Source organism: Netta rufina, assembly GCF_964035555.1.
Source record: "Netta rufina genome assembly, chromosome: 25".
In the NCBI taxonomy this organism is placed as follows: Eukaryota; Metazoa; Chordata; class Aves; order Anseriformes; family Anatidae; genus Netta; species Netta rufina.
Genome location: NC_140149.1, coordinates 5,827,314 through 5,852,595, shown reverse-complemented (window position 1 = coordinate 5,852,595; position 25,282 = coordinate 5,827,314). Strand labels below are relative to the sequence as shown.

General features: G+C 57.9%; 1 protein-coding gene across 1 annotated transcript in view; it reads left to right on the top strand.

The window, feature by feature from the left end:
- BCL9L (BCL9 like) overlaps window positions 1-25,282 on the top strand; it is a 45,999-nt gene that overhangs the window by 15,683 nt on the left and 5,034 nt on the right. Inside the window, exons 2-7 of the mRNA XM_084301556.1 lie at window positions 15,337-15,700; window positions 17,730-17,852; window positions 19,704-19,914; window positions 20,653-20,737; window positions 21,155-23,537; window positions 24,200-24,466. Of these exons, the coding sequence (XP_084157682.1) occupies window positions 15,400-15,700; window positions 17,730-17,852; window positions 19,704-19,914; window positions 20,653-20,737; window positions 21,155-23,537; window positions 24,200-24,466 (3,370 nt within the window). The 5' untranslated portion in view covers window positions 15,337-15,399. The remainder of the gene's footprint in view (window positions 1-15,336; window positions 15,701-17,729; window positions 17,853-19,703; window positions 19,915-20,652; window positions 20,738-21,154; window positions 23,538-24,199; window positions 24,467-25,282) is intronic.

Here is a 25,282-nt window from a genome sequence, read left to right as displayed (position 1 = left end):
GATGCAGAAAGCCAGGAACGATCGCCCTGGCCCTGTAGCAGCTGGCAGGTAGACAGCATTTATCCGGAGCCCCCGGCTTTGGGGGCAGCCCCCAAGGTTTGGGAAGCGACGGAGCGAGGCGCGGTGCTGGGAGCCATGTGCTGCGCGTCGCAGCAGTCGCGTGGCAGCAAAGGACCCGTGCTACATCTTGCTCTTTTTACCGAGCTGCCAGACAGAATGTGACAGAGGAGCCATTTTCCGAAGCGCATGCTAGGCTGGGCTAGGATCTGCTGGACGTGCAACAAAAAAACACATTCAGCCGCATCCCCTTTCTCTCCCCTCTCTGAGAGCTTGGTTTTGTTTTTAAATCTGTATGGCAGGAGCCCAAACTGGCTGAGTCAGTCAGCTGGCTGGCCACCAGAAGTAAAAATGTGGTTTTGTCCCCTCCCTCGTTTCTCCCCCTTCCCCCCCATATTTTTTTTTTTTCTCCTTCACTTAGCGACAGTTCCATGTATTGACAACAAACCTCTTTCTCTCTTGTCCTCTCCCCGGGGCCGGGACAAGTGGAAGCTGTTTTTTATTTTGAGAGCCAGTCTAGAGGGAAAAGGTGCGGGATGGCAGCTTGTTTGTCTGTTTTCCCTGCTGGCTGGAAGGAGGGGGAGCTGCCTGCGGAGCCGAGCCGATGGCTGCGTGCGTCTGCGTGCCAGAGGAGGCCACTCCGGCCCTTCTCCTGCTGCCCGTTTGATGGGGAAATTGAGGTGAAATGGCTCGCCCCAGGCTGTGCCATCGAGGGCTGAGTGGGAGCCCAGCCTGCTGGCACCGAGGAGCTGTGCCAGATGTGGAAATGCACCGGGGAGCTGGTGCTTCTCTCTCCTTGCCCACAGCACTAGGTACTGGGACGATGCAGGGAGCATCGGGTCACCCGTGTGAGGATGCAGGCGTGGAAGGTTTGAGAGCCTTTGGCCACTGGTGATGTTTTTGGGCTCTGCTTCGCTCTGTTAATTCCCAGGAAGCAGCTCCCGGAGCTGTCCCCATGGCCTTTGGGGACACTTTGGGTTTTGCCACCGTCCAGAGACGTGCCCCAGCTGGCTTCCCCGTAGGCATCTCGTGTGCTCGAGATCCTTTTGGAGCCTGGCACTGGCCTAAATCGGGCACTGCAACCAGGCACAGCTCTGCGTGGGGACCCCAGTGCGCGCAGTGTGTGCAGGCATCTGCTGCTGGGGTAGCCCCAGTGCCTGGCAGGGACCTCCCAGGGGCAGAGCTGTGGGGCAGGCAGCAGGATCTGCCCCTGTCCCACCTTTTGGGGTGTCCCTGGATGCTGCAGCACCTCACGGGAGTAAAATGCTGAGCACACCGGGGGCTCCTCGGGTTGGGAACAGGTTTCAAATGCGAACAGGGAGCGCAGGGAGATTTCTTCATTTGTACGCTGATTTTTCGTATTTCAAATGCATAAATCCCAGCAAACGCTTCAGCTTGGCTCTGGCTCCCGTGTGCTCGGTGAGAGGTCTGCACAAGAGCAAGAGCAAGCAGCTGCTTGGCTGCTGTGAGCCACACGGGTGTCTGGGGAGAGCTGCGCTGGTCTGAACTAGTTCGCTGCTTCCTTGGGCAGAGAGCAGCGCTGGGTTGCAATCCATACTTCCAGGGCAGCAAAGGCAAGGCCAGGCAAGGGAGAAATCGATTTACTGGTTTTATTGTAGCAGAAAAGGGTTGTGATGGGCGCAGAAATGGAAAAGGCAAAATAAATCCTTCTGCAACAAGCTGGGCGCCGCTATGTTGTGTTCCACTCACATGAAGGGAACTTGAGGAGTCTTTGGGAGCGCGGTGGGGAAAAGTACTCGTGGGTGAGCTCCTGGGAAAGCCTCTGTGCATGTCACGTGGGGGACAGAAATGAGGGAGACGATGGCAATTTCTGGGGCAGGAACTGAGCGGAGGACGATGGGTGCTGCACTTGTGCTGGGGGCCAAGCAAAGGAGCTCTGACGTTGGTGCTCCAAGGGTTTGGTCCCTGCTCCGCAGCGGATGACCGGCAGCCACCCGATGTGCATCGGTGGGACTGGGGCCAAAGCTTAGTTTGAAAGCAGTAAATGTCTGGGGGAGAAGAGGAGGAATGGTTTGGAAGAAGAGAAACTAATTTGGAGTGATCCACATCAGGATGCTGAGGTGGAGACCTTTATTTTCCACCAGCTGTGGAGCCCACGGAGCATGTGAGCTGGTAGAGGAGCGATTTTGGAAGTGGTCGTGGGTAACTGTCTGACCAGGACTGATGCAAACCCAAAGCTCGTCAGTTCTACGCTGAAAATGCATTTGCAGAGTGATCACTGGAGACAGCTTTTAGAAACCTGCTTTGATCCTGGCTGCTCAGCTCTTGGCTTCTGATTTTGCTGGAGAGAAGGAAACGACTCGCCAGTTCCACGTCCTGGTCGGCGTTGTTGCCTGGTTGGGGATTGCAAACCCGTGGGGATCCTGAAATCCCGTGGCTCTTTCTGGGTGAAAAAGGGGGAAAAAAATCCTGCTGTCCTGCAGCTCCTCGAAGCCCAGAGGCTGCCTTGGAGCTGTTGGTGGCGCTTCTCCACGCAGTGTCATCTTAGTGTGGGGGGGAAGCATCCCCGAGGGACTCCTTAACTTCCACACCTGCTTCAGTTCTGCTCCCCAGGCGGCTGACCAGAGTTTGGCACAGCCTGTTTCTAACCTAATCACCAGGAAAAATGCTTGTAACAAGGTCTGACCTGTGGGCAAACTTTTAAACAAGCACAAACTCGTGCATCAAATCGATACCTGGATCAATTTTTTTTCCCCCTCTGTCAGAAATGGAGTATGGCTGAGTTGACTCAGCCTGCTGAGGTGGTTTATCAGCAAAACTCCACGCCGAAGCCTGAAACGAAGAGCTGGAGTTCAAAGATGTTCCCGTGTACGTTGGCATCGGAGTTTGAGGTGTACCTCCACTTCAGGCTTCTTGGAAAGTCCAGCTTGTAGTTCTCAGAGCGAGGTGGGTGCCTTGAGTACATCAGGGAGCGAAGAAGACTTTTATCCTGAAGACACAGACAGAGGCTCATTTGTACAGCGTGCATGAGCATGCAGTGAATGTGCTCACACACATTAGGCAGTGGGAGTTGGATCCCTGAGGTTTTCGGGAGCTGGATGCTTGAAATGCATTTCTGCCCCTCGACAAGATCCTATATCCTGTAGGGATGCGTGCACCAGCCGGGTGCCAGCTGGCTCCCTGCCACTGTACCCCAGGAAAAGCGGGGTGATGCTCGGATGGTGTGGTACCTGCTGCAGCCCCGTGCAGGTTTCTGTCCGAGCAGAAGTGTTCCTGAAGTGTTCCTCACCAGTGGGATGTGACTGAGGGCTGGGCACGGCTCTGGCCGTGCTGTGCCAGGGTGGGCATCTCCGCAGCACCGCTGTGGGGCTGGGGACTGGCACAGGGGAGCCTCTCCGGCTGGGGTCTGTGGTTTCCCGTGGTCTGGAAAGGGAGAAATGGCTCCTGTGGAAGGAGGTGGAGACGCAGACCCGGCTGCTGTCTGATCCTTGGGCTGGCATCGTCGCGTGGAAATCGGTCACCGTTTGTCCCCTCCCTGCGGCTGTGTGTGCACGGAGCCCCGATGTGGTGTCAGCAGGGCCGAGCTCTGTGATGCTCCTCACCAAGATCTGGGTGTCTGCGGTGCTCGGGCACGGAGCAGGAGGACAGCACCGAGTCCTGAGCCTACGAGGAGGATGCTGGAGAGGATGGTGAGCTCCTGGTCAGCGTGGCAGGGATGGGAGGTGACAGCTTGCTTCCCACTTGTTGCCTGTGAGGAGGATTGTCCTCTCTCCTGGATTTGCCCCCTAACAGGCTTGGCAGATGGAAGGATGAATCTAGCAGCGCCTTTGGTATTTGGAAAGCTGTGAGGACTCTGAGCACGAGGGAGATTTAGAGCCCAACGTGCTGCAGAAGCAAGCTGTTGTGTCTGCGGTAGGAACCTTGCCCCAGCTCTCCGTGGAGCGCTTGAGGAAATCCTACAAGCCCCGGCTGGATAGGGGCAGGGCGGCGTGTCTCTGGCCTCATGCAGATCAGGCTTTACTTGCTTTTGCATCCAGGCTCCGGTGCCCGGAGGTGGGGTTGCCGAATTTGCTGAGCCAAGCGCTGAACAAGTGAACCCGTGGCCTCCCTGCCCTGCCGCGCCGCCGCCTGCGCTCGGCGTCTGGATCACGGCGTCGGGCATGGAGAAACCTCGCAGGTCGAGGTGTTTTAGTGCTGGTGCTCACGGCGCCGGGCAGCTTCAGCAGCAGAGGAGCTGGTCGGATCCACGGTGCAGCCAGAATCGTGCCGATGCCACCGTCGGGGAGCCCCCGCGTTGCTCCCACACCCACGCCGCGGCGCAGCGCACGCACACGCGGCCGCGGGCTCACGCCAGCGTGAACATGCTGCTGCAGCTTCCCGTGGCCCTGCGGTTGAGCAGGCACACCCACCCGAGCAGGGATGCAAATATCTGCGTGCCGCTACGGGTCTGCACGGCACCACGGCCACGGACATGTTGGCGTTTGCACGGTTTTTGGGGTTGCGCTGGCACAGGCGCCCTGCTGCATGCTCCTGCGCTCGCAGACGCGGGCGACGGCGAAGCCACGGCACCGGGCTATTTTTGGGAGCACTCCGAAGAATTTTGAGCGTGTTTCAGATGTTAGAGTCTTAGATGGGGGAAAGCTAGAACAGATGGCTAGAGGGTTCAGAGCAGCAGCCCTGCTGAGAACAGATATTTATAGGCAGATTTAACCCTTGTGTGGTCTGTCGGAGCCACGCTTTAAAGGAACAGCAGCTGAAGGGAACGTCGTGGAGCCAGGCGGTGACCTCCGAGGGTGTGCTGTGCTATCTGGTTTCTGCGAGCTGATTATCGGGGTAGTCTGGAAATCCCGTGCGTGCTGTTCCTCAAGCATCAGGGCCGTTTTCCCCAGACCATTAGGACCTGGTTTCTGGAAGTCTTGGTGAAGCCAAGCTGCCTGAGCTGGGGTAACAGGTACGGGGGCTGTCCCGTGTTTGCGTGAGCAGCAAAGCAAAGCAAGGACAAAGATTGTTTTGTCCTTCCTGCCCTTTTTCTTTTTTTTTCACTCCCCCCTCTTAGTTTTGAAGAGGTTGCCCAGATTCTTCCTTTTCTTAGTGGGAAGGGGAGAGCGTGGTTTTCCTTTCAGACATGCCGCCTCATAAGAGTCATCAGCTGTTTTTACCTGCCTTTGTCTTGCTCAAAAATTCAGAGAAGAGCAGCAAAATCTGTCGGTGGCTTGTGTTGAACGGTGCTGGCTGCAGAGACTGCAAAGGGAGCAGGGCGTATTTACAGTGACAGATCTATTTGTAGCCCTTTCTCTGAGGGCAGCCAGCCTCTTATTTAGGACCTGAAGTAGCGTTGCGTTGAACGTGGATAGCGAGCCTCCGGGTGGGCTTGGCCGAGCTGAGTAACAGCAGCAGGAGAGAGGGATCTGGAGGCTGGGAAGAAAGCGATGCCCTCGGGTGGGAAATGGAAAGAAACGGCAGGATATTAGCTGGGTGCTGCAGCGGGGGCTCTGGCACAGAAAAAGTGACCGGGGGGCACAGCCCCGTGGAGCTGAGCCTGGCTCCAGGAGAATTGGGGAGCGGTGCTGGGAGCTGGAGGGGGGCACAGGGGGGTGGGTGAAAGAGTCAGGGGCTGCTGGCAGAGCAAACGGTGCTCAGAGGGTTGTGCCAGGCTGCATTTGTGCTCCTGACACGGGGGAGACAGGGCAAGGAGCTACAGCACTGGGGAGAAGAGGTACATCTGTCTGCCCCACGGGGCACAACGTGCAGTGTGCTCCGGGGGTGCTGTGCTCGGTCCCGCGTGTATTTTTGAATCCCTGCTGACTTTCTTCATCAAGACTTCCACTCATCCAGGTGGGATTTTGGAAACGGTGGCAAAAGCGTTGTCTGCGTGGCACCAGCGTGCCAGATACTCAGCTCTGCTCCGAAGATGCCTGGAGACCCTGCTGGGAGCGGGGCAGCGCGGGCCTTGCTTTGGCGCAGGAGTTCCCGGCAGCGCTCTGGATCAGCTCCACGTCTGGGGCAGCGAGGTTGGAGCACATTTGTGGTTTGAGTTGAAGAGTTCCCAAGCTTCCCAGAGCTCCTGATGGGCCGTACGATCCTGTTCTCCTGGCATCTTCCACGGAGGGACCGGCAGCCTCCTCTGCTACCTGGAGGAGGAGGAAGAGAAGGAGGAGGAGGAGGAGGCGGCGCAGCAAACAGGCTGGTAACTGCCAGGCCCGGGGAGCTGCCCACACTTGCCCGGCCCTCCACAATGGCCCCATTGTTTGAGAGCGGGCAAGCAGGAGGCTTCCTGCAGCTCCCTGGGCAGCCTTAATTAACCCTCAGCCCGCCAGCAGCGTGCGTGGAGCAGGAGGTGCAGAAGCAGCTCGAGAGGCTCCCGTCGCCCGTGGCACGCGGGGGGGAAGAGGGTCCCTGTGCAGCAGCAGCCTCCGAAGCCACTGGTGGCTGCTGAGCCTCGATTTCCTCTGGCAGGCTGCAGGGAGGCTCTCTGTGTTCTTCTGTGCCTCTTGCTGCTGTGACCTTGGTTTGGGAGCAGCTCGTGCCCGGCGCTGGCTGCGTGGCTCCGCTCCTGCCACGCGTGCTGGGGCAGGAAGCGCCTTCAGGAACGGGACGCTCGGGGTGCTGGGGCGCTAATTCCAGTGGCTGAGATAGTGGCGTGGAAGCTGTTTCAAGTGATTCCAGCCCGATCAAAGTGCCTTCTTCCTTCCTGTCCTGTAATGTGATCGTGGGCCAAAAAGCTGCTCTTGGTCTGCTGTGGCTTTTAATTCCTGTTGTTGCAAACGCACAGCCTTGGAAGGAGCAGGCATGCCTTCCCCGTGCGCTCATGCTGCTGGGATGCAGGCTCGGCTCCAGGGGCCACAGATGGAGCCAGGGAACAGTGTCTGTGGTCAGGAGAGCACAACGAGTACCCTCGGAGCTGGCCGGGGGAGCTGGATACCTCTGTGCTGCTTCCTGCCGGCTGCCTCTGCGCTGCCCATCCTTTGGTACAAGCCACGGGAGCTGCTCTGCAGCACAGGCCTCGAGCTTGCCACAGCCCTATAAGGTCTCCTTTGCATTTTAGGGTTAGCCCAGGGTTCTTCCTCGCTGGTATCACTCCATTGGGGTTCTTCACCTCGCTGGGTACCACGGTGGGCTGGAGCCCGCGCTGGAACCGCTGCGTCCATCGCTGCTGCCCGTGATGCCGGCAGCTTTCTGCCACGTTTGCTTCCCTGTAAGCTGACTCCCGGGGTTGTAAGGCTATAGGGCACCCCCGCTTTGTCGCAGATTTCCTCTCCCGAATCTGTGGGATGAGGGAGAGGAAGAGGCATTTGGCTGGTATGCCAAGACTGTGGATGGGAAGCTTTCTGGCTGCTGGTCTTCAGACGTGTCGATCGCAGCCCGTCTTGTGCTAGCTCGGAGCCTGTGAATTGGGCTGGTAATCTAGACAGCCGAGGGCTTCGAAACCCAATAGATACAGCACAAATCACCAGTTAGTTCTACTGGAAACCCTGCAGCTAATTTGCTTACGTGATGACCTGAACACCTACCCCGGTTCCAAGAGGGCTGTTATTTACAGTTCTCTCACTGGATCTCCTCTGCTCTTTTTCTCTGCCCCACTCTTTGCCAGCGCCACGACTTTTCCAGTTGGTGCCATCTGGTTTTTAAGTGGCGGCAGAGCTGGAGTTGTGTTGTCCTGGTTGAGGGCTGAGCTGGGAGCGCTCGATGGACCGCCGTGAGTGCACCAAGTGCAAATGAAATCACTGCAGAGCTTTTATCTGGCAGCATCAGGGCACCTGGCTGCAGAGCGCAGGGCTCTGGCCACAAAGAGCCCTGCAAACCCCGGGCCTCCTGCGAGCCTCAGACACGAGGGCTGGAGGAGTTTCAGAAGCCTTTGCCAACTCTGTGCATCATAAATCAACGAGGCATCTCCCTCCTGGTGGAGGAGAGGGGCTCTCCGGGGGCAGTCCCGAGGAAAGGTTGCTGTTGGGTCCCTCCTTGTGGCGTCGGCGTTCAGCTGCTGGTAGGTGTTCATCCTGCAGCCCTTCCAGAGGGCTGCACTTGGCGAATTCTGCCCGTTTCTGCCCGTTTTTGGTGGCGTGGTTGGCGGCGTGGGTCAAGGTTAGATAATGATGTCTTTGGACGAGCTTGGCAAGCTGTGGGAGGGTTTGCACAAGGGCAAAGTAACCCCGGGGGCTGGGGGCTGGTCCCGTGGGCCAGGCCGTGCCCTTTTTGCACCCACTTTTGAGTGGGAGAAGCTGGGAAATTTCAGCTTGAGCTGCGGAGGAGGTGGCTGGGGCGTGAAGAGGAGCAGCTGCCCTTTTGGGGGTGCTCGGGGGGGATCCCCCTGTCCCCTGCAGCCCGGCTGCGATGGGGGAAGTCTCGTGGGGAGGGTTTGGGTTCGCAGGCGGCTGCCCCCGTGCGCCCCACCACCGGCGCTGGGGAGGGCGAAGGGTTCCCCAGCGTGGAATTTCCTGCAGGGCCGATGCACGGCTGCCTCCCCTTTGACCTTAAACCCCAACGTGCCTGAGTCACGCCGGCATGCAAATCACAGCAAACTGGGGGTGGGGGCTGAGGGAGCTGCTGGGAAAAGGAAGTGACCTCAGCCAGGGTTTAAATATAGAGCCAAGGCTCCGCTGTGCGCCGGGGCTGTTATTTATAATCCTGGAGGAGCGGCTGCTGACTTTGTGCATCCCTTCTGCAGCCCAGCCTCCCAGGAGGCAGTGAGGATAGATAACAGTTTCTGTGCAAGGTGCTGAGGGCAGACAGACCTGCTTTTTCCACCTCTTCCCTGCCTCTCCGTGTCCCTTTCCCCCTCCCCAGGTGAGGTGATGCCCCTGTGCCGGTTTGGACGCGTGCACGCAGGGGCGCACAGATGCAGCCTGGTGATTTGGACCATTTTGCTCCAGCACCTGCTGGTAAGCATTTGCTTTTGTCACCTCATGGTGTGCCCTTTTTTGTCACCACAGGTGTGCCCTTTTGTTCGCCACACTTAGAGCCAGGCCAGGTCAGAGGCAGGAGGAGCCCCTCTTCCCCAAACCGGGTCTGGCCAAGAGCTCCAGGACACCAACTGATCGAAATCCTGCACGCAATTAGGTCAAAGTAAGGTTGTCCACACCTTCCTGCACGTGACTTAAAACGCCGTGTTTCCTCTTCACAGAGCCTCCTCGAAGGGAAACCTGCTCGTTGCATGCTGTTTGCAGCCGGGATCCTACTGCACAGCGCGGCTGGGGCACCAGGCAGCGAGAGGTGGCCGAGGTGGCCCTGCCTTGAGCATTTCGTGCCAGGACTTGCAGTTTGCAAAGCTCTTGGTCAGGCTGGGAAGAGCCTGGGGTCCACATTTAGGCCTAAAAGGGCAGAGAGCTGCTGTTCTGGGGAAGCTTTTCTGCGAGGTGTGGTGGGATCCCTCACGCTCACCTGGCAGCGTGCCGCAGGCGCCTCCACGTCGCCTTGATAGGAGCAAGCATCTGTGGAGCTTCTGCCAGGGTATCTTCAGGACAGCATCTGCAGGCTGGGTTAGGGGCTGGGATGCAGAGTGAGGTCTTGCTCTGCAAATGGGATCCCTGTGCACGGCACAGGTGCCCCAGCACGGGGAGATATAGGGTAAATTTGGCAGTGCTCAGCCCCGGGGGGGGGGGGGGGGGGCATGAGGCTGGGGATGCCCTAGGCGAGGGTGACATCTAGTGGCTCCATCCCATACCCTGCATGCCAGGCAGCAGGATGGAGAGCTTGCCCTGCTCCTAAGGAAATCTTTTGGCACTTCTGGACGCCCTGAGTGACCCTGGAAGGGCTGCGGGCTCCTTCCTGCTGTGCGCTGCAGCCTCCGCAGCACCTGGCTGTGGGATCGCAGAGTCACGGACCCGTGGGGTTGGAAGGGATTTCCAGAGATCACCAGGTCTGACCCCGTTGCTAAAAGCAGGATCCCTGCAGCAGGTTGAGCGAGGAAGCGTCCTGGTGGGTCTTGAATATCTGCAGAGAAGGTGACGGGGAGAAACGCAGCACGGGCAGACCTCTGGGACAGCCAGGAATCTTTTTGGGGAAGGGACCAAGCGTCGTGTCCTTGCTGGAACACGGCTGAGCTTGGCCACCCGGGGATTTACATCCCAGGACTGCTGCGGAGATGACTTGAGGAGAGTCCTGCGGGGCAGGGTGCCAGGTGCTCTGTGCGTCTTCGCCCTGCTTTTGGCAGCAGAAGCCGAGTACGCTTGGAGGGATGCGAAGCTGCGTTTCTAAGAGCTCAGAGTGGCACGGGTGCCAGCTCTGGAAGCGTGTATTATTCTAGAGAAAATGGTGCAAAGTGGGGCAAACCATGAAACACGCTGCTCGGGAGAGGCGGTGGAGCAGAGAGCAGCATGAGGCGCAGCTGACGAGGTAGACCTCTTAGCATTAATCACCCCGTTATGGTAACCCCAGTACACAAACAGTGGGAATTGATGGAAGTCCTTTAATCCCCTGTATTGACTGCGCAGGGGGAGGTCTGTGCTGTGCCGTGGTGCCTTCAGCCTGCGGGTTTTATCTGCCGGGGTGGGATTAATTTGAAGGCTGCACCCTCGCGTGTGGGTGAGGTGCTCGCTGTGCATCCTGGCTTTGCTGCAGTCCAGGGTGGTGTTTTGAGCTGGGGCGGGAAGTAGACAGGATTCCTGCTTTAGGATGCTTCATCCGAGCCTTATTTCCCACATGGGCTGTGGGGGGGTGTCTGTCTGTAGGTGGAAGAGGTGAGTCTGAGATTTTGTCCTGCTGAAGACCTTTGAGACTGAGTTTGTGGTGGGGTCCATGGGATGTTTTGGATGAGGTTGATCCCAAGATTGCTGTTCCTAGGGAAAAGTGTGCAGGTTGTCTTCATAGTTGGCGTGGTTGGAGGCTGTTTGCAACGTCAGCCTGTTCTCTAACCTCCCGTGCTGGCCAGAGGAGAGGGCACGAGTGACATTTTGTTGGTTGCATCATTTTTGTCTCATCCCATCCCATCTCCTGTGCTGGGTGTCCGTGAGCTGGGGGGGTGCATCCCGGCACAGCTCGGGGGGCCTGGTCTGAGGGGCAGCGGTGCCGGTGGGCATGGCAGTGAGGAACCTGCGGGGATGGAGGCTGGGAGGCAGCCACGGTCTCCGCATTCCTGCGGCGATGTTGGGTTGGGAATCTGTTATCGGCCTTCGGAGGGAGCAGGAGCGTGATTCACCAGAAAGTCCTCTGGGAATGCTCTGGGGTTTCAGGTTTCTTGACCGATCAGCTAGCGATTCCAGGACCAGGAATATGTCAGACCAGCCTCTCCTCGCCCCGAGTTTCCTCCTCCCCCCTCTGCTGCTGTTCAGGCCGTGCTGGGGGAGCCGTACTGAAAGCAGTTTTTGTTGTTTTGCTTTGAGGTTTCTTTCCTGCGAAGGTCTAAGCCTTTGGTTTCAAGCCGTGGCTTTTCAGATGTACGAGGCACAAATATTCCCTCTGCACTTCATTCAGCAGAGAGCTTTGTCAGCCTCCTTCCCCATATCAGGTAGGCGAGATTGTCGCCCCGTTTAATGGTGGGGGAATCAAGGCAGCCAGAAGCAACCCATCTTGCTCCAGGTCACCCGTGGGATCGGTGGCAGCCAGGGGCAGAACCCAGGAGCCTTGGATCCTTGCTTCAGCCACTGGGAATTAAATTTTCTATTGTCTTTAAAACTGCTGGGCTGGAGTGGGTGTGTTGCTAAATCGCAGAGGGAGCCAGATTTCTCTGCAATCTCCTTTTTGGCGTGTTCTTTTCAAGATGTTTTGGAGCGTTTGTCTCCCCGTGTCAGTGTCTCTACTTTCTAATTAATTCTCTTCTGTGGCCCAGATGTGTGCCTGCCTGCTGGAAGCTGCCTGGAAGGGGTGTGCACGAGGAGCTCGCGGCACTCAAGGTGTCTGTCAGCACACAGCAACCACACAGACGGGAGGCTGGGGTGGATTCCTGCTACGCATCCGCAACAGGAGCCAATTGTTGCTCCTCCTGAAAGCACGGCGGAATCTGCAGGCAGCTGTTTCTGGCCTTTCTGCCCTTAAAATTTGCAAAGGGAGTGTTATCGGGCTGAGTTATGACTGGAAAATGGGAGAATTTCCCTGGGGAAGCGCTGCTGCTTGGGCCAGGATCCCCAGGCAGCTGTGCTTGGCTTTGTGTGCTCAGCACTCGAGGTGAGGTACAGCGCCCCGAGGCACCTGCCCGCTCCCAGAACGAAGGAAGAAGGGACTCGAAAAAGATGCCCCGAAAATGTAAAGTTCTGGAAAGTTCGGGCAGCATCCGAAGGTTTCGTTAGGGGGGCTGCGAGGTCCTTCGGGGCTGCTGGCCGTGCTCCCTGCCACAGGTTGGGAAGTCCTGCCTGAGTGTGTTGGCTGACAGCTCCTAAACATTGCCTGGTTTCTCACTGAAGACGTGACCAGAAGAAAAACTCTGGCTGGCTGGGCTTGGAAAGAGCAGGGGAACCCTTTGCCTTGGAGAGATGCTTCTTCTCGAGGTGTCTCATGCCCAAAGGTGCTCTCCGGCAGCAAAAGCCGCGCAGACGCAGCCCCAAAGCCCAATAAAGTAGCAGATCAGGTGGAGTAGTGCAGCCTCAACCCTCGGCAGCTCCTCTTACACGGCCAGGAGGTGTTCCCCTTGTAGAACGCAGCCTGTGCGGTGTCCCATTTGGAAGCAAGCTGCAGTTCCTGCTTGCACGAAGGATGGTTTTGGGAGACGTCTGGTTGGGTTTTATCCAGGCTGCACCTAGAGGTGTCCATCCACTTGTTAGCCCACGGATGAGGCGCCTCTGATGGTGAGCTGCAGCAGGGAGCTGTGTAGGGGGGCAGTGGGCTCGTCTGTGGGGAAGGGGCTGCGTTTATTTGGTGGCTCTTTGTTAGAAGGGACTTCCTCATCGCTCAGTGCTGCTGAAAGGCTCCACCGAGGCTGCCCTGGCTGCGGGTGCCACGCACGGGCATCTTCTGCTTCCAGCTCGTTCCTTGGTGAATGGATTTGCCCTGAGAACTCAAGGGATACTGGTTGCATCTCGAGCATCAGTCTCTAGAGCCTGCAGGCACGGTCTTAGCAGGGACCTGACTTTCCTCCTCCTTCCTCGGGGTGCTCACACGCCCGTCCTTTGCTGCGCTACAGCCGAGGCTGTGCTGCAGCGCTGCTGAGCACGTGTTCGGTGAGGCACTTTGGGATCTGCTTTGAATAAAACGCTGCCTTCACGCAGATGTGCCCCAGTCGGGCTCACCTCTCCAGCCCGGAGCTGCTGTGGATGGCGCTGGTGGCTCCTCCTTGGCTGATGCAGCACCCGCTGCTGCTAATCGCTCGGTGACCCTCGGGGCTGCAGCACGTCGCCTTGCCAAAATCTCCCGGTGCGGAGCCGGTGCCGCGGCACGCGGGGACTTGAGGCCACCAGCGGCGGAGCTGCTGAAGGGTTTGCTGTCTGAGATGCTGTCTGGCAGCAGCCCCTTCCAGCGGGGAGAAGCTCCCCGAGGCTGGCGAGCCCGTGATGGCAGGCAGCACGCGTGCTGCAGGCTGTGCCATATGGACCTTCTCCTCCTCCTCCCCGCTCCGCTCCCCTCCCCCTGCGGGCGGTTTGACGGAGCAACCGGGCAGGCGCTGGGACAGCGACTCGGCCATAAATCTCTCCTGGTGTGGAATGAGGGGTATAAATATCCAGAGAGTGATGTGATCTTTCCAGCTGCTATTAATAGGTCCCCGGAGAACCAGAGCGCGCTAGCAAGACTGGCTGACGCTTAAAGGGCTAGCAACTCCCCGATGTGCTGTGAAAATTAATCAGCGCTGTGGCTCACCATCTTCCTGCAGGCGAGAGCGGAGCCCTTGGAGAGGTGTGTGGAGGAGGAGGGAGCAGCTTTGGGCCGAGCTGGGCACAAATGATGCGGCTCAGCAGCTCGCAGCGCCTGGGCTGCTGTAGGATTCTCCGCTGGGCACCGCTGTGCCAGCCGGCTGCTGGCTGCCCCGTGCCCTGCAGGGAGCACGAGGGGAGAAAAACGTTTTGCAGGCAGGGAACTCATTGGGAAATTGGTGGCAAGATGCAGCGCATCCCCGTCTTTCAGAGGTTACAAGTCTGCAAAGGGGGCTTTGGTCTTCATCCGTGTGCTGGTCTGGGGATGGTGTTGTGCCCCAGCGTGGCTCTTGGCAGTGCTGTGTCTTCAAACCTGCTTTCAGCACGCTGGAGGTGGTGCGCGCGGTGCCGCCGGGCTCTTTTCTGTGCTATTTAGGGATTTGGGGTTTCATCTGGAGCTTCCTGTCCTTGGGTGGCAGAAAAAAAATCCCTGCTCAGCATCTGGGCTGCTCAGGCCAGCTGGGAAGAGCAGAGCGTGGCCCCAGCCAGCTCTGGGTGCTGGGAAATTCATCTGCCCGTGCGAGGGAAAGGTTCTGGCCGGTGTGGAGGGGGTGTCACACAAGCAACATAACCAAAGTCAGCAATCAGAGTAATCCCTCGGCCTCCACAAGCGCATGACGAGGTTGGATGGGGCTTTGGGCAACCTGATCCAGCGGGAGGTGGCCCTGCCCGTGGCACAGGGTTGGGATGAGATGATTTTTTAAGGTCCCTTCCCACTCAAAGCGTGCTGTGGTGCTGTGAGACGCATGGCTCGCTCTCCTTGAAGCAGAGGAGGCCGTGGCAGGTCCTGGGGGGCCGGGGGAAGGAGGGATTGCAGCTCCAGGGTCCTGCGAGAAGGGCTGGCTGTTGCTGCAGCGTTTCTCAGCTGCGTGCACAGCCCTCACCCCAGAAGCCTGCGTGCTCTGCCCTGACCTCCTCTTCCCCGAAACGTTCTGCCTCGGCCTGCGGGGCTTTCCAGACAGACGGGCTGGGTCTGGAGCAGCAGAGCTTCGCCGGCAGGCCCTGGGCGTGTTGCATCGCCCCGCTGGGCTGGAAGCTGCTGCTGAGGTGGGAGCTTCCCCGCAGGGGCTCGGGGCAGGAGCCAGCACCGTCCCTGCAGTCCCTGAGACATGGGGATGCAGCTTTGCTGCCTGCTGCCACCTGCCCTGCTCTCCTCTTGCCTGTATTGCGTTGCCTTTTCTACCTTCTCTGTTTGGTCTCCTGCTCAGGAGAGCTTCTCTGCTGCCTCAAGCCTTTTCAGCCCTCCTCTGTCCCTTCCCAGCACTCTCTCTCCCCGTGGGTTTGTGCCAAGAGCACTTTCTGTTCCCACAGCTGTCTGAGTTAGCAGCAGCAGCGCCTGGGCTGCCCAGACATCACAAGGGGCCCTCAAACCACGAGGCTGCAGAGGTGTTTGACCTCTGGCGACGCTGCCAGAGCAGCTCTCAGCATCCTTCCGTGCACCAAAGGGCAGGGCTGGCAGGCAGCAATGCCCCGTTCTCATCCTGACCCCATAAGTGAGCTGTCCGTGGGCTCTGTGCTGACGCTCTGCCCTTTTCTCTTGCAGGTTTCTGACCGAAGGGCCTGGGAGCTCCCTGCAGTGGTGCCGTGGGCCGCTCCAGCCAAACCAATGCACCCTGACAACAAACTGCCCAGCCATGGCAAGGCAGGCAGCGGCGGTGCCCCAGCCCAGCACCACAACGTGAGCCAAGCACCCTCCTGCAACCTGGGCTCCAAGGGTGTGGGGGCGGGCAGCCATGGCAGCAAGGCCACTCAGATCTCCCCCGGCAACTCTGGACTGAAAAACAGCCAGAACGCTGTCCCAAACTTCAGCTCCTTGAAGGGCAAGGTGAAACGGGAACGAAGCATCTCAGTGGACTCCGGAGAGCAACGAGAAGCCAGCACCCCGTCGCTGGACACGGAACCGAAAGGTAGCGTGCTCCTAAAGCTCGGCTCAGCCAGCCCTTCTCTCGGTTGCTCCGAGCATCTTGGCAGGACCAGGGATCGCAGCAGCTGTGAGCATCTTGTGTTTCCATGCTGCCACTGCTGTTCGGGCTTGCCCTGGCTGCCTGTGCATCTTTTGCATCTCCGCTTGGCATAGCTGCAGCTTTGGGAGCAGAGTGGCTGACTGTTGTCCCTGTGTTTTGTTTTGTTTTGGTTTGGTTTGGTTTGTTTTTTTCATTTCATTCCCCAAACTGCTGGTTGCACTGGGAACCTTGGACTCTGCTTTTCATGGCCTTCTGAGGTGTGCTGAGCAAGAGCTTCACTGAAACTGCTCCAAGTGCCCCTGCTCTGTGTTGTACAGACTTTCAACTCAGGACAGAATTTAGTTTATTTTTTTTTTTCTCTGTCTCCTCGCTGCTGGCAAAGCTCTGCCTTTGTGGTATTCTTGCAGCTGTCCAGCTACTCCGCTGTGGTTAGCGAGGAGGTGCTGCAAGGGTCTCTGTCTGAACAGCTCTGTGGTTTCATCAGCTAGGGGTGACTCTTGTGCTGAAGCATGTGGCTTCTGGAAAAGGGCTGAGTCAGTACTTCCAACCCCTCTGGCTTCCCTGCCCCAGCTGCCCTTCCCCGTAGTTTCTTGCATTCCACCAAGCCTGGTGCTCAATGGCTGCGTGTGGCGCTTGCTGGGGGAGAAATGCCAACGGTGCCCAAGGAGCAGAAAATCACCGAAATGACAGATCAGGATTGAGTGCCTGAATCTCCTCCATTTCTGCTGCAATTCACTGAGGTGTCATGTGAATACGGCCCGTAAACCACTCGATGTTGTACAAAGGGTGATCAGTTAGTGTTATGCTAAAGCACAGTGCCCAGCCCAGTCTGAGCAGGTGCTCCAGGACCTTTATTGGGGCTGGGGGATGTCAGCGTGAGGCTGCTCACCCCTTGCATCCTGGCTGGGCTGGCAGAGCCATCCCTCGGAGCACTCTGACACGTGTGTATTTGACAGAAGGTGTAGATATCAACAGGACCTGTGGAAACCAACCACTTCTCTGCCTTGTTGGGAAATCTGCAGTCCCCAAGGGTAGGAAAGCAACCTGCAAGCCAAGAAGCTCAGCTCTGCTCAGCACGGCAGCTCTGCCCTCGAGCATCCCCCATAGTCATGCTCTGGTCCTGTCTCTTTTTTTTTTATTTCCACTCAATTTTGGAGGCTGTCTGCCTTTGGTTGCTTGGTGGGGAGGCAGGGGGAGAGGTGAGTGTTGTCGTTTCTCTTCACCCACTGCTCTGAAGTCTGCGGCCAGGCCAAAAAGGCAGCCTTGCTCCGTGGTTCATCAGGACACCCTCGCAGGAGCTGTCTGCTTGGAGCTAGCAAGAGGAAGGGGAGGAAACCAGCAGCCCTCTAACCAGCTCCCTGCCTGTCTGTTGTGCTAGACTTGGAGTTTTTGTGAACGGCAGCCAGTCTGGTACTGACTCTGCTATCCCAGCAGCACTACAGCCAGCGCTCTGCCTCCTTTGGTGAGCTGGGCTGTGGCTGCAGGATGATCCTTGGGTCCAGCAGAGCTGCTGCCACCCTCAGCCTCAGCCTGGAGCTGCTGTGAGCGGCTGTGGGGTAGCGGTTCAGCTGGAACGAGGGCTGCAGGAGGCTTCCTGTGAGCAGTGCACAGGCCAGGCACTGATGCTGCTGAGGGGCTTTCATCCTGGGCCTCCCACCCCTGCAGCCAAGGCTTTTGGGGGAGGTATCGTGCTGCAGCCCTGGTACAGCACTCAGAATAGAGGAGGCTGTGTCTCACCAGCGCATCCCATTGCTGTTTAGGGGCTTGGCACACCATGCCCAGGGTGGCCCTTGGCAGGGGACAGCGTCTCAGTGCCAGCTGTGGGACGTGGTCGGTGAGCCTGGGCTTCGGCGAGCTCTGAGCTGAAGAGCCTGGCCCTTGCACCTTGTGCTTCCCAAGGTGATCTGGCAGAGCCCCAGCCCCTCACAAGTCTCTTCAGATCAGCTCTTCTGATCGTGGTGTCCTTCCACAGGTGAGGTAGCTCCCCGCAGCAAGCGGCGGTGTGTGCTGGAAAGGAAGCAGCCGTACAGCGGGGACGAATGGTGCTCGGGACCAGACAGCGAGGAAGACGACAAGCCCATCAGCAGTGCACACAGTGAGTGCCCACCCTCACCACCCAGCAGCTCGAATAAAGCCAAATCTCTCCGAGTGTGTGGTGACAGGCCGTTGTGCTGTGAGAGCGTTGTGGTTTGAGGTGTGGAAGCTGTTCTCTACAGAGATGCCACGGAAATGCTGGAGGGGGAAGGTGCTGAGGGTGGTGTTTATGTTGTGCATCACACTGGCCCCTCTAACAGCACAGAATTGTCATCTTGAAAACGTGCCTGGCTTAAACGTGTGCCACTGCTCACACACGCGGGGCCAACCCTTGCCTTGGTGGCAGCCAGACCACGCCACGTGCATTGCCCTTGTTGGATCAGCTAACACACACCCAGGTCTCTGCAGCTGTGGTCTAAAGGTGTCTGAGGCTGCAGAGGCTGTTGGTGTTTCAGCAGTGCTTCAGGCAAGGCTGGGCTCGCCGAAGGTGTTCAGGAAGCTCTTCCACTTCCAGCCACAGCCATGAGTTGAAGCCCGGCTGTTCCTAAAGCCTAGGATGATGTTTTGAAATTTTATAGGTATAAAGGTTTTGTGAGCTTCCACGTCTAGTTGCTTAAATTTCCATCTCTTCTGTCCACTAGAGTTCAAGATGTTAGAAAAAAAGATGTCTGTTTCTCTTTGGAAGCAGCACTCTCCCTGGTGTGGCAGTTTGATATTGCAGTGAGTCAGCAAATGTGTGTGTTTTGTGAGGGTGTTGGGCAGCAGAACACAGGTCTCTCCTGTTTTCTAAACGTGTCAAAACTCTCGGATATTTTGCATTTAGGATTCAGCTTACTTTCAATTTGTAGCAGGGAGAATATTTCACAGAATCATGAAATGGCTTGAATGCCTTCAGGCATGGGGCATCCGCAGCTCCTCCGGGCGTCATGTTCCTGCGCCTCACTGCCCTCTGAGTGAAAAATTTCCTCCTAATACCCAATCTAGATCCCCCCTCTTTTAGCTTAAACCCATTCCCCCTCGTTCTATCATTGTCTGCCCACAAAAAAAGTCGCTCTTCATATTTTTGTGAGTCCTGTTTAGGTACTGAAAAGGCCACAGGGCAGGGCCTGGTGGCACCCAAGGGCCGTGGTGGATGCAAAACACAGACGTGTATCTAACCAAGCTGAGGGGGGCTTTTGTGCCATCTTCTCCAAGATGTTTCCCCAAAACACTTCTTCCAGTGGGTTGGAGGGGTCTGTGTCTCCCCCCGGCAGGTTTCCAGTGGTGTCTCTGCTCTTTGCTGCTTTGTGACAGACTGCTGGCGTGCCTGGGGGTCTGCAGGGAGGGCCCTGGTGAAAGCAGAGCGTGTGTGTATGGGGCCATGCGAGAGGAAAAGCCATGAATGGTGCTTCTTAATATGAATTAGGAATATTGTTTAATGATTGATGATGATTAATGATTAGCACTGGCGAAAAGCAGCCCTTCTTTCCCCTGCTCACCCATCTGTCTCTTGCGACGGCCGTGGGAAGGGAGCTGAGGTGAGCCCGACCCCTCGCCCTGAGGTGAAGGGGAGACCCAAACTGCGCCCCTGGGGTGCTTGGGGACACCCCCAGGCCCGGGACTGCTGGGTGGGTGCTGCCATCTGCCGGTGTCAGGAGCTCAGGGTGCCGGGCCCGTGGCTTTTCCTCTGTGACTCGAGGAAGAGAAGCGCCCTAACACCGAGAGGCATTTTCATGCCCGGCTCTGCAGTGGCGTGGCCTTTACGCAGAGACTGATCCCTCTGCTGCGGCTGAGGGCTGCTGCTCCAGCCTTCCTCCTGCCCTGCACCCCTTTTGTTAATCCTCCTGGTGCAGACAGCAGTGCCATTTGGCAAGGACTGCCCTGGTTCCCTTGCTGTGCTGCCTTTACTAACTCGACTCCTGTGCTCCCGCAGATTGTAATGTAGCAGACCCTGCGATGTCCACAGCCTCGCAGCTTGGCCCAGGGTCCAACCCGTTGCCAAACCTGAACGAGAGCAGTTCTTCCAGCACGCCTCATGGTGCTGCCCCGGGCTTACGGTCGGACGGTGCAGGAGGTGGAGGCAGCGGAGCAGGAAAGCAGCCCTCGCAGTTCGTTTACGTCTTCACAACGCACCTTGCTAACACGTAAGCAGGAAACCCTGGTACCTTCCACTCCTGTGGGACTGGCCAGGCACAGCAGCCTGCTGTGTACTGCACTTGACTCCAGGAGGGCTGGAGAAACGTGTCTGGCTCCGTTCAGTTACGCAGAGTGGGTCCCTGCTGGGGTTCAGGAAGTTTGCTGGCAGCTACTGCTCATGGGCAAACTTTGCCTTCTGTGCACACTTCCTCTCAGCAACGTCTAGCGCTGCTTTCTGTGGTGTTCACCGTAGGGTATATCTAGTCAGCATCTAACTGAAGCTTTGCCCAAAGCAGTGTGAGCTGCTGAACTGATTCAGAAGCATCCAGGGGGTTGGGGTGCCACAGGGAGTGCCATGCAACACTCGGTGGTCGCCACTCGTTTCCTCACTTCTGCCCTGCGTTACCTCAGCCGCGGAGTCCAGCTTGTTAGCTCACAGATTCTGTGTGCTAGATCCCAGAGCATTTTGGCAACAAGCCACCCTTAAGGCAGCGTGGAACAACAGGCACAAAGCAGAGCAGAGGGCCCAGCACAGCACATGGGAAGATGCAAATTCCAAGGCAAGTGGTCTTCAGTGAGAGAACCTCACCGTGGCCTGTGCAGGACAGGTGGGGGGACTCTGAGCTTATCCTCCCTGCTCATTTGCCTCCTAAGATTTCCCCGTAGGGCTGAAGAGAGGAGGTGGCACCAGGGGCCTGGGATGGGGCTCAATGTCTGACCTTGGGCGGTTGGTTCTCTCTCCCCAGAGCTGCGGAAGCTGTCTTGCAGGGCCGAGCTGACTCCATTCTGGCCTATCATCAGCAAAACGTCCCGCGGGCAAAGTTAGACCAGGTATACCAACTGTGGACCAAACGCTCCTGTTGGCATGTGCTGCTGACCCTTCCCTTCTGATATGGCCATTTCTCCCAGCTCCTGACTCAGCTGTGAAGGAAGGGGGGCGTCAGAATTCCCTTTCAGTGGTGTGGGAAGCTGCTTTTCTCTGAAACCTCTTCAGAGTGAGTCCTGGTTGCTGTAAGCTGTGAAGAGTTTGGGATGGGGCATGGCGTGTGGCCCTGCAGCCACGCTGGCAGAACACAGAACTGTGGATTTCTAGAGCATGCGAGAGGGCCTGCTTCTTCCCCACGAGGAACGAAGGCAGAGCAGCCGTGTGGCACGTTTCTGGGACAGCGTAGTCTCCTTTAGAGGGTATGGGGAAGACCACGCACAGATTTTTTTCCTGCTCACTTTGGCTTCCTTTTTCTTTATCAGGCGCCAGCTCATAAAGTGCTGGGGGTTGCTGAGCAGCCTCCGATGAACCCTCCTGCTGCCAACACTCCACAGACCCAGCCACCAGCACCTCAAGCTAGTCAGCCACAGCCTCCCCCACCTCAGCCTCCTCCTCCGCCTCAGTCCATCGGTCAAACAGCTTTGCCTGCACCCAGCAGCCTGCCCCAGGAAGGGACAAGTGAAGATGGCCGGAGAGATCTGACTCCCAACTCTCTGGGAAACAACAGTGCCAGCAACCAGCCCGGGAATAACCACCCCAATACGCCCACTGCATCTGCCAACACCATGCAGCCTGGGCAAGTGGACTCGGCTACACCCAGCTCCAGCCTCCTCGGGGAGGGCCCAGGCTCAGGGATGCAGGGGAACGGGCAGGCAGGCCTGGGCCCCAGAAACCCTATGAACTCCGAGGGGCTCTCGAAGGAGCAGCTGGAGCACCGCGAGCGCTCTCTGCAGACCCTGCGGGACATTGAGCGCCTGCTGCTGCGCAGTGGGGAGGCTGAGCCCTTCCTGAAGTCCGGCCAAACCGCAGGGGAGGGTGGCACTGCCCCTCAGCCCCAGGCTGCCCCTGCCCAGCCTCCCGTACCCCCTGCCAGCATGAAGAAGTACGAAGAGCCTCTGCAGTCCATGATTTCGCAGACCCAGAGCCTCGGTGGCCCCAGCCTGGAGCATGAGGTCCCCCACCATCCGGGCACTGACATGGGGCAGCAGATGAACATGATGATGCAGCGGCTGAACCAGGACAGCCTGACACCAGAGCAAGTCGCCTGGAGGAAGCTGCAGGAAGAGTACTACGAGGAGAAGCGCCGGAAAGAGGAGCAGATCAGCATCCACGGGCGGCCCATGCAGGAGATCATGATCCCACAGTCTATGGGCAGCATGATGATGCGTGGGCCCCCGCCGCCTTACCACAGCAAGCCTGGAGAGCAGTGGCCACCAGGGATGGGCGGCCAGCTGCGGGGTCCTATAGACGTGCAGGACCCTATGCAGCTAAGGGGAGGGCCGCCCTTCCCAGGGCCACGATTCCCTGGAAATCAAATGCAGAGAGTCTCTGGCTTTGGAGGGATGCAGAACATGTCCTTGGATGCTCTTGGGCCCATGAATGCTATGCAGAGGCCGGTCAGGCCTGGCATGGGATGGAGCGATGATCTGCCTCCTATGGGAGGCCCTGGGAACTTTCCGCAAGGCTCCCTGCCGTACCCATCGGGGCAAGGGGACCCTGAAAGGTTCATGAATCCCCGTGCCAGGGAGGAGATCCTGAGGCACCAGCTGATGGAGAAACGCCCGGTCGCAATGCAGAGGCCCATGGGGATGTCCAGCAACTCCATGGGCCAGGGGATGGAGATGGAGAGGATGATACAAGCTCACAGGCAGATGGATCAATCCATGTTTGCTGGGCAGATAACAGGGGACAGCCTGAGCAGTGCCCCGATGGGAATGGATTTTGCAGGCACGCGGGGGATGCTGAGCCCCCCTATGAGCCAGTCGGGCCTTCGGGACATGGATGCACCCATGGGCCCCGGCAACCTCAACATGAACATGAATGTCAACATGAACATGAACATGAACCTCAATGTGCAGATGACCCCCCAGCAGCAGATGATGATGTCGCAGAAGATGAGGGGCCCTGACATGATGGCCCACCAGGGGATGAGCCCCGAGGAGCTGGCCAGGGTGAGGGCTCAGAATGGCAACGGCAACGCCATGCTGGGGGGGGCGCAGAAAATGGTGATTCCCTCCCAGTTCCCCAGCCAAGGACAGCAAGGCTTCTCGAGCGGGCAAGGACCTTACCCCAACATGTCCCAGGAGATGGGCAGCACCTCAGACATGTTCAGCCCTGAGCAGGGCACCATGCCCGTGGGGAGCATCAGCGGCACCACCAGACTCAGCCACATCCCTCTGCCTCCAGCCACCAATCCTCCACCCGCACAAGGGGGCAACTTGGCCAACATGCATCCAGCACCTTCCCGGGGGCTGGGCCGCCGGCCCTCCGACCTCACCATCAACATCAGCCAGATGAATTCCCCCAGCATGGGGCACCTCAAGTCCCCCACCCTCAGCCAAGTGCATTCACCGCTGGTCACCTCCCCTTCTGCCAACCTCAAGTCCCCGCAGACGCCCTCACAGATGGTCAGCATGCCGCCTTCTAACCAGTCTGGCCCCCTTAAGTCCCCCCAGGTGATGAGCTCCTCACTTAACGTCCGGTCCCCCACGGGCTCGCCAAGCCGCCTGAAGTCCCCTTCCATGGCTGTCCCTTCCCCCGGCTGGGTGCCGTCTCCCAAAGCCACGCTGCCCAGCCCAGGAGTCACCCAGAGCAAGCAGCCGCTCAGCATGAACTCCTCTGCTTCCATGGCAGGACTGGATCAGGGTACGTTGCTGTCTTGTGTGGGAGCGTGCGTGGTTTTGGCGGGTGTGTGGACATCCCAGGTCCTGCAACGAGCACTCTGCGACCAGAGGCTCCTTAGGATCAGCACTGTCACCTTCTGCTCCCGTGGTTTCCATCCCACAAACCCAGCCTGCTCAGTCGGGCTGTGAGCACGTTGCCAGCTCTAGTCTCGTGCCATGGGAGCGATGCCCTGCATCGGGATGATTCAAGGCCTGTAGTTTTGTCATCTGTCTTAGCATTTTGCCACCCTTTTGCTAGGCTGTTCCTCCCCATGGTATTTCTTTCCTGACTGCAGGCATGGGAAGACATTTGTGTGTGTGTGCCCTTACTTTTTATGGAGATTTTTTCCCCCCAGGCACCCAGATAGGGCCTTTCTGAGTAGATGGAAGGGCAAATGGAACAACTTTTTCTTCAGCAGCAGCTCATGCTCTGTGTCTGAGTTGGGAAGCCGGGCAGTTTGAAGTGGAAATCCATGACGGTGCTGGAGCATGAGCCTCCTCTGAGGCTGGAGGGCTCCGGGCCTTGCCAGCTGTCTTGCAGCCTTCTCTGACAGCTGCCATCGTAAGGAGGAGATGGGGTTGCTGTCTGACAGGAGGAAGCCCCAACACATGGGCAGTACTGAGCCGTCTCTTTCTTTCTTGCAGGTTCTCTCCCTTCTGGGCCCAGGAGCAGTTCTTCGGCACCAGCCAGTAACCAACCAGCCTCTAGCACCATGAACCCCAATATGCCTTTTACTTCCTCCCCGGATCCATCCCCCTCCCAGAACCCCCTTTCCCTGATGATGTCTCAGATGTCCAAGTACGCTATGCCCAGCTCCACGCCTCTTTACCACAATGCCATCAAAACCATTGCCACCTCTGACGACGAGCTGCTGCCAGACAGGCCTATGCTTCCCCCGGGGAGCATGTCAGGTACGTGTCTGCAGGGCTGGCAAAGAGGGATGAGGGATTTTGCTGTCCACAGGTCTGATGGGCTGGATGAGCTGGAAGAGAGCAGTTGTACACTTGAAGCAGGCAATAACAAGTTGCGTTCCCTCTTCTGCGGCAAGACAAGGTCACTCAGCCCCAGGCTTGGGGGTCTGGTGGTTGTGAGCAGAGCCAGGTGCCTGCACGAGCAAGGCTATGGCCCAGCACAGTTGTGATTTCAGTAAGCAGCAGCCAGACATGCTTCACTAGCTGGTGGCACCGATGAGGACAGCTAGACAAATGGTTGGCTTTCGTCATCTGGTGACCAGCGTGAAAGGGAAGGGGAATTCCAGCAGGCTGTACCACTTGGGGTTGGAGTTTAAAGCTGTCTGGTAAATATTTTTGGTGGTTTTCAAAATGAAAAATCAACGTGTTGACTCTTTGCTAAGAAGTCACTTAGCTTGACCGCAGGCATGCAAATGCATGTGCTGCCTCTGAAACTGAACCCCTCTGCAAGCCCTGTTCGCTCTGCTGTGTCGATGAACACATTCCTCCCTCCTGGACAGCGCTTGTGTTGGGCAGCCAGCGCTTGTCTTGTTCCTCCTTGCCACCTCCCAGCAGTGTGTGGTCACAGGAGCTTGCTGGAGGGCTAGGCAGTGGTGCAGGGTCACTCCTCCATGCCTTCCAGGCACCCTGCTGAGATCCTGCTGTCCCCATAGAGCTGTTTCAACACGCCGAGCCATCTGGGACTATAAAATTAGCAGGCCATAAGAACTACAAATCCACATGAATTGCAGCTGTGTGTTCTGTTAACATCCCTGA